The sequence below is a fragment of the Apis laboriosa genome, unplaced genomic scaffold (assembly GCF_014066325.1).
Source record: "Apis laboriosa isolate Shangri-la unplaced genomic scaffold, ASM1406632v1 scaffold34_cov151, whole genome shotgun sequence".
NCBI classification, from domain to species: Eukaryota; Metazoa; Arthropoda; class Insecta; order Hymenoptera; family Apidae; genus Apis; species Apis laboriosa.
Window position 1 is genome coordinate 6667180 of NW_025222928.1, and position 8725 is coordinate 6675904.

At 25.4% G+C, this 8725-nt stretch overlaps 1 protein-coding gene across 2 annotated transcripts; it reads left to right on the forward strand.

Annotated features, from left to right (window-relative positions):
• Positions 1 to 368: 368 nt before the first annotated feature.
• Positions 369 to 5185, forward strand: LOC122715337 (gustatory receptor for sugar taste 64f-like). 2 transcript variants are annotated; one of them, XM_043937452.1, is made up of 12 exons: positions 369 to 555; positions 1276 to 1343; positions 1447 to 1594; positions 1692 to 1810; positions 1918 to 2112; positions 2213 to 2322; positions 2432 to 2602; positions 2858 to 3030; positions 3270 to 3432; positions 3508 to 3597; positions 3681 to 3773; positions 5059 to 5185. In XM_043937452.1, exons 1-12 carry the CDS (start codon positions 458 to 460, stop codon positions 5086 to 5088), a joined length of 1458 nt encoding a protein of 485 aa, XP_043793387.1. In that variant the 5' UTR covers positions 369 to 457; the 3' UTR covers positions 5089 to 5185. The 2 variants fall into 2 exon arrangements, with proteins under 2 accessions (XP_043793387.1, XP_043793388.1); XM_043937453.1 differs by lacking the exon at positions 369 to 555 and adding an exon at positions 1003 to 1014.
• The last annotated feature ends 3540 nt before the right edge of the window (positions 5186 to 8725 follow it).

Here is an 8725-nt window from a genome sequence, read left to right on the forward strand (position 1 = left end):
TACACGCTATATGATATATAACTTGTGCTGTCGTATATCTTTTAGTTCATTTCATGACACGTTCTACACTACGAAGAATACGTATATATTCATCACGTGGTATACCTTGTATTTGTAATCCCACCCTTTTAATTTTTCCTTTATTTTCTCGTCACACCTATCCCAGTTTCAACGATCTTAGGCCGCTTTATAAAACTTCATCGTGATATATTTCACGCATGTTCTACAAAAAACGAGTCGTGCCGTTTTCGCTTTTCTACGATTTATTTCTTTTGTGATTGATTGCGCTTTTTTTGGATATTTTATTTTTTTTTTTTTAGGCGATAAAGTGTTTGAACTTGATATGATGATGATGATGATGATGATGGTTCGTCGTCGCTTTGCGCGCTATTTGTGATATTATTCTTGTTGTTGGATCGGTATTGAATGTTTAAACGTTAAACGAAATGGTGTAAAAATGTCGATTTACGATAATACAGGGAAAAACTTAGATGGAATGCGGCCATTGAATGCGCCAGCTGTCAAGTATCAAAATACATTATTATTCAATATTAAGTACGTATAAAACAATATTTCTATTTCTTGCACTTTTTCTATTGTTTTACATTTTTTTTTTTTTATTATCTTTTTCAATTACAATAACTTTGCGTTGATTGTATTCATAATAATCCATGGCTATATCACTAATAAAAATTAAATAATCGATTTGTAATTGTAATATACATATAATTAGATAACGAATCTAGATTCTTCTATAAGACTGCAAATAAGAGACGAGAATAAATCGTTTCTCTGTCACGGATTTTTACAATTGCCCACCAGTTCACCACCCCATTGAGCCAGATTTCTTTAATGGTTGTTCAAGCAAACGTTTATCGAGTTTCCTGGAACTATGTATAAGACACTCTCCACCCTTTTGACGCATGATAAAACTCTGAAATAACGAGTCTATCTTCTGTTCGCCATGCGATCCTGTGCTGTGCATATCGTTGGTCGCGACGCGCTTCGAAGAAGGTTTACAGATCCTTGTGATCCAATATTTTATGTGAATTTTACCATTCTTCGATTAACTTTCTTTTCTTTTCTTTTTCCCTTTTTTTTTATATATATATATATGTTGAATGAACGTTTCGAGTGAATGTGAAACTTCATTTCTTGCGCTCAAAAAATTGAAAATAATTTAATATGTGTACCTAAATATATCTTAATAAATCGTGATCCATTTTTTGCAATCAATTACTCGATCTTACGTTCTCAAATAAATTAAATTTTCAGGTCGCCCAAGAGCAGTTCAAAGTTTGGCAAATTCGACAATTTGAAAACGGAAATAGAAACTATCGGAAGTAAATTTCTATGAAAATTTCTACTAATATTCGAATTTAATCTATTAATATTCAATTCGAATTGCTTGTTTCAATTGCGTTAGTATTTCGTTTAAATTTTCAGTGTCGGAACCAGTATCATTTTCTGCTAATTCGTTTAATCCAAAGACTGACAGTTTACACGCATCCATGAGACCGATCATTATGTTGGCCCAATTCTTTTCTTTATTCCCTGTGTCGGGGGTTAATAGTCCCGATGCGTCGTATCTTAGGTGATTTTTTTTTTTTTCAATCAATGAGATATTAAAAATATCGTGTATATTAAAAATTAATTCAATATCGCTATCTATCTTTTTTTTTTATACTTAGATTCACTTGGCGCAGCCCGAAATTTATATATTGCACGATATCATTTCTGAGTTCATCGATAATGACCATTTTTAATGTTTTAAGAATTGTTACAACTGGGATAAGTTCAATAAAAATGAGTAAGATTTTTATTTCTAATTTTAACGAAAATTTATAAAAATTTTTAACATAATTTTAAATCGTCATTAATCGAATCATTTATTTATCGTTTATTTTTATTCTTAAGCAACATTTGTTTTCAATGGAACGAATTTGATCGCATCTTTCTTGTTCTTAAAATTGGCTATGCGATGGCCCTGCTTGATGGTAACTTGGGAAAAGCTTGAGAAAGAGCTTTCACAGAGACATAGAAAAATTTCCAAAATCAGTCTGTCCATGAAATTCAAAATCGTGACCATAGTGGTAATGACATTTGCGTTAGGTAAATGATATTTTTCGTTCATATTATATTAATTCTTTTTAAACGCAAAAAAAAATATTTTTAATTTAATTTTTTTCAAAATCGCGATAAATATTTGCAGTTGAGCACAGTTTATCGATAATCCACGGTTACTTCAAAGCGAAAGAATGCATTGAATTTCATGGAGAGCAGAGTATTCTTGCTGTGTATTTCCAGATGCAATTTCCACAGGTAAAAACAATTTTCCTTCGAATATTTTTACAAACTGATCTCTTTTTAAAAAAAAAATAAATTTTTAGAAGAGAAAGTGTTCTAAAAATAATAATTTACATTTAATTAGATATTTTCTAGAACTTCATACAGTTTATGGAAGGGAATATTGGTAGATATCATTAATATCCTCAGTACATTTTCATGGAATTTTGTGGATTTGTTTCTCATTCTTATCAGCATCGCTCTAACGGATCAATTTCGACAATTAAATAGCCGCTTGTATTCTATAAGAGGAAAGGTAAGCAGTTATAATATTTCTCTATTATATATTTATTTTCTGATGATTTACTAATAGTAAAATTTTATTAATAATGTTTTACTCATTTCTTTTATTCAATCTCCCACCTTTTCTCTATCATTCTCTCTCACTTATTCTCTTTGTTTTTTGTCACATGCTAAAAAATTATATTATTTCTTGTATGATTGCTCTAATTAAAATATTATAAAGTTTAGCAATTTATATTATTGTTTCTAATGACGAATTGGTCGTTAGTATCATTTCATTGTTAAGGCAATGCCGGAATGGTGGTGGGCCGAGGCAAGGAGTGACTACAACCATTTGGCAACCTTAACGAGACAACTGGACTCCCATATTTCCATTATGGTTCTCCTATCTTTCGCCACGGACTTATATTTCATCTGCATACAACTACTTTTCTCTTTCAAGTATACATCACAGAAATATTTATTTATGCATGTCGTTTCGTTACTATTATATAAATATCTATTGTAATTTATTATGTAATTCTCTTCTGTCATTTTCCATCTTTGATCTACACATTTTTTTAATCTATTTAAAAATTTATAAATCTTCAATTTTACTTCCATCATTCTATGTGATTAATATTGCTAATTACTATATGCCATACAAATAGACATAGGATAACTATTAAATATTTGAACAGCCCGATGCGAGGTATTATCGAGAAAATCTATTTTGGATTCTCCTTTGGATTCCTTTTGGCTAGAACAACAGTAGTTTCACTGTGTGCTGCGACGATTCACGATGAATCTTTACTTCCGGCACCGATTCTCTATAGTGTTTCCAGTAGCAGTTTCTCCACAGAAGTAAAATTTCAATCTTAATCAATTTGTATAATTATATCGTATAATATATATATAATTGGTTTATTATTTTTATAGGTAATGAGATTTCTATCACAAGTAACGACAGATAACATCTGTTTGACCGGTATGAAATTCTTTTCAGTGACCAGAAGTCTCGTATTGACTGTATGTATATGTATAGATATAATATTCATATATTGATATCCAATCTGAAATGTTTAATTTACAAATTAATTACTATATTTCAGGTAGCAGGAACCATAGTTACATACGAATTAGTTCTAGTCCAGTTTAATACTACTCAGCAAACTGATGCATCGAACACTACAATCGTATGCGAGGTGAAGTAATTGCATTTTCAAGTGTCTTTCAACTTGCAAATGGAATTTTACCTAAAGTATTGCATTTTTTGCTAAAAAATTCATTTGCTTTTAAATTTGCATATATAATTATAATATTTCAATAATTTGAAATGAGTTGAGCTTCTGGTTGAATTGCTGTATTATATGCATATATAATAATGCTATTTAAACTAATTTAAAAATAACTTGACATTAAAAATGATAGGGATTTTTTTTAGTTCAAATATGTTAAAATTTTTTTTTTAACTATATTTATATATATTTAATAAACACAATAATCAGCATTTTGCGAAGAATTCAAATCTTGTGTAAAATATGTTGTTAATATAATCTTATAATAGCTTTATATTCTATTTTTATTTAAAATTTATTTAAGATAATCTTTTATTTCATTTTTCATAATGCACCTCATATTTAATATTAGAAATATATTAATTTAATTAAACAATTATTCATATATGTAATCTTGTAATAAGTATTATATATTATTTTATTTGTTTATATGTATATATTGTTTTATTATAATCACAAAGTAAATTTCTTCATTAGAGTACTTGTATATGTATATATATAATGATCACATTATAGAATAATCTTTGAAATAAATTATTTCTTTCCATTTATGATTTTTGTTTAATTCCATAAATTGTGCACCAATTATGAATTTATATAGATTCTCATATAGTTTCCATTGTATTATATTCAGAATAATTTACTGAAAGTCATAAGAATACAATAAAACCATTGCCTATTATTCATATATATTATAGAGAAACAAATTTATTTCTATATCTGGCTTTCTGGATATTTGTAGAAATTGTATATAATTATAATAATGTATATATGTATATAAATACATATGTAAATACATAAGTTGAGAAATATAATTAATGTAATTTTATCTTTATTTTGAATAAGATTGAAATTTATTTATTAATCTGTTAAGAAAAATATTTTTATTAAGAATGTTTCTACATTATCTACATTCAAAATATAATTAACTAATAATATATTAGAAAAATTTAGAGAATATATTATATATATTGAATTATTTATCAAATTTTGAACATATCAATCACATAAATATATTTTATATAATAAATATAGGTATAAATATAAATATATATATATAGGTATATAATACATTATTACTGATAACAGATTAATAAATTTAATCAATCTTTATCAAATTAGTTACAAAAATCTAAAAGCATTTTTATTTAAATTGAATTTTGCTTTCTTGACTTTTGTTTGTTTGTTTTAGTTGGTCTCGTTGGACTCTCTATCCTCTTAACATCCTTATGAGGAAAAAAATAATATCTTTCTTTCTCCACTTAGTGTTATATATATAACAACAGATTTTATATATTTTAATTAGATACTTGAAGATATGATAAAATAATTGGTCATATGAAAATATCATTGCTGTTTTATATTTTGTTAGCTTCATATTTTTGCAATTAAAATAATGAAATAAATGTTAAATACTTTATATTTTTTAAAATTATTTTTGAAACCCATAAATGTATGTACTTAGTTGTAATCACGTATTATTATTTGTAAAAAAATAAAAAACAAAATAACAAAAAAACTTTGTTATTAATATTACAATATTAAACAAGCTGAAAATATCACTGATGCATCTAAAATTTAATTAATTTAAGAATTTTGTTTCATATTCCCATATTTTCAAATTCCAATACAAAATATCATACAAAAAATGAGAATATTAATATTTAAAAAAAAAAATTTATATGATATATATTTACATATTCACACATTTTCAGAGTGATGCAAATTAAACACATTCACATCAACATAGATAAACTGCTCTCCTTTATCCTATTTTTAAAAAGATGTTTTAATTATTCAATTGATAATGATGATGATTGAATATTTAATCTATTTTTATCTTTCATTTATTTTTTTTCATTATTTATCTTTATACGCTTCATCTCATACGCTTCTCTTCTATCTAATTATCGACAAAATATATTTTGTCGATAAATAAGAGAGCGATCAAAAAGTTTTCGAAACTAACGCCATCTCGTGTTTGGATATTCGAAGCTCCGACTTGTTATTAGCATAGTAGAATGTGCAAGGAGGTATGCGAAGTTACCGACAAGGAAAGCAACATTGTGCGAGAAGGACAGAGAGAATATTTCCCCGCCCCTTTGAAAACATTAAATATAAAAATCATTAATTATTCATTTTCTATTGAAAATTTCTGCATATTTAAACTTGCATCTTAAAGCTGACACTTCAAAGAAGTTTCTTATATTAATTTTATTACAAAATTCTTTTTCATTAATTTTTTATTAATGATTATTGCGTCATACATACTGTCTGATGTATATAAAGACGCCATATTGAAGTTTAATTAATTATTCAATTACTACTTAAAATTTTTGCATTTTTAAGTTTGAATCTTAAATTTAAAGCTTTAAACAAGTTTCTCATGTCAATTTTATGCAGAAATTCTTTTCTATTAATTTTTTATTAACGATTAATGAGTCATACCGTATATCGGCTAATGTATCGAAGACGCTACATTGAAATTTAATTAATTATTCATTTTCTACTTAAAATTTCTGCACTTTTAAGTTTGCATCTTAAAATTAAAGCTTCAGACAAGTTTCTCGTATCAATTTTATGCAGAAATTTTTCTCCATTAATTTTTTATTAACGATTATTGCGTCATATATACATACCGTCTGATATATATAAAGACGCCATATTGAAATTTAATTAATTATTCATTTTCCACTTAAAATTTCTGCATTTTTAAGTTTGCATCTTAAAATTAAAGCTTCAGACAAGTTTCTCATATCAATTTTATGCAGAAATTTTTTTCTATTAATTTTTTATTAACGATTAATGCGTCATACCGTATATCGGCTAATGTATTGAAGACGCTACATTGAAATTTAATTAATTATTCATTTTCCACTTAAAATTTTTGCACTTTTAAGTTTGCATCTTAAAATTAAAGCTCCAGACAAATTTCTCGTATCAATTTTATTACGAAATTCTTCTCCATTAATTTTTCATTAATGATTAACACATCATATCAGATCAACGTTATTAATACGTTTTTCATTAATTTCTTATTCTTATTTAATTTTTTTTAAAATATAAATATATACATTTAAAACGTTGTTTTCTCTCTTACTTTTCTGTATCAATTTTAATATGAAATTTTTTTTATTAATTATTTATTGATTAACAACGCATCATATTATTTAATACATCGGAAATACTATATCAAAGATTAACTAATCATTTTCTAATTAAAATTTGTATACTTTTCAGCTTGCATCTTAAAGATAAAATTTTAAACAAGTTATTCGTATCAAGTTTAATGTGAAATTCTTTTTAATTAATTATTTATTAACGATTAATATATTATATCAGATTGGTATTATTCATATGCAATATGTTTTTTTATTAATTTCTCATTCTTATAAGATTTAATTGTAAATATAATTATATGTATTTAAAGCATTATTTCCTCTTCTATTTTCACATATAAATTTTATTTCTAATTTTATTGTGGTTTAAATGAATAAATTGATTATTCATTACTAGATTACGTGATGGAGATTTGCAGTTAACGTACATTATATAAGAATCATTAATAAATAATTAATGAGAAAGAATTTTGTAATAAAATTAATATAAGAAACTTCTCTGAAGTGTCAGCTTTAAGATACAAGTTTAAATGTGCAGAAATTTTTAATAGAAAATGAATAATTAATGATTTTTATATTTAATGTTTTCAAAGGGGCGGGGAAATATTCTCTCTGTCCTTCTCGCACAATGTTGCTTTCCTTGTCGGTAACTTCGCATACCTCCTTGCACATTCTACTATGCTAATAACAAGTCGGAGCTTCGAATATCCAAACGCGAGATGGCGTTGATCGAAAACTTTTGTCGCGCTCTTACTTATCGAAGTGTTAAAAATATTATTTCGAAAAATCGTTTTTAAAAATACTTAAGAGATGGCGCTAATTCTTAATTCTTATTTTACTTCATCTTTAAAAAAGTATCTTTGACATTCAAGACATAGTATTATCAGTCAATTCTTATTTTTTTTTATTTTTCATCTATTTTTTATCTTTATATATTTTATTTGCGGCATTCTGAAAATAATACAAATTTCAATATTTTTATCATTTTTTTTTCTTTGTTTATACTTGTTTTTGGCTCATGATAAAGTGGTATGAATTGAACATATTTCGTCATTTCTCTTATAAAATTGCAATAAATTTTAATTTTTAAAGAAAAAAATTTCTAATTTCTAATAAATATATTTCTGGAACAGAGATTTTTTAGAGAGATTTTTTAAATTCTTTAATTCTTGAGCTCTCAACTAAAATTCTCAAATTAAAATTTAAACTCTGAGAAATAATTTAAGATTGTTTCTAAACTATTCAATAGAGTAGATTTTATTCGAACAAAAGACATTTGTTATAAATAAATAAATAATCTTTTTGTAAAAAATTAGAATTTGATCCAACTACAAATTTAGTGCAAAATGATGGCTAATTGCCAATGTAATATCTGATGTAATATAAGCACAATCACGGATATAATGTATGATTAAATAAACAAACATGACATTGACTATCTAATTTCGTGTCATTCGTATAAAAATAGTAAACTAGTAATAAAATGTAGATATTAATAACTACTATTTTTACATAATGTAATGTACATTAGTCAAAACTTCATCAACATCGTTCAAACGAAAATAAAAGAAATAAATATATTCGCAGATTTCTATGAATAATTTTTCTCAACGGGTATCATTTTATTTATCGACGTTTAAATGTAAAAATGTGAATGCGAAAAATAAAACGAAAGAAAACAAAACAAAAAGAAAAAAAAAATGTAAAATGGCGCGTATACGAGATACAAAAAGATATGTA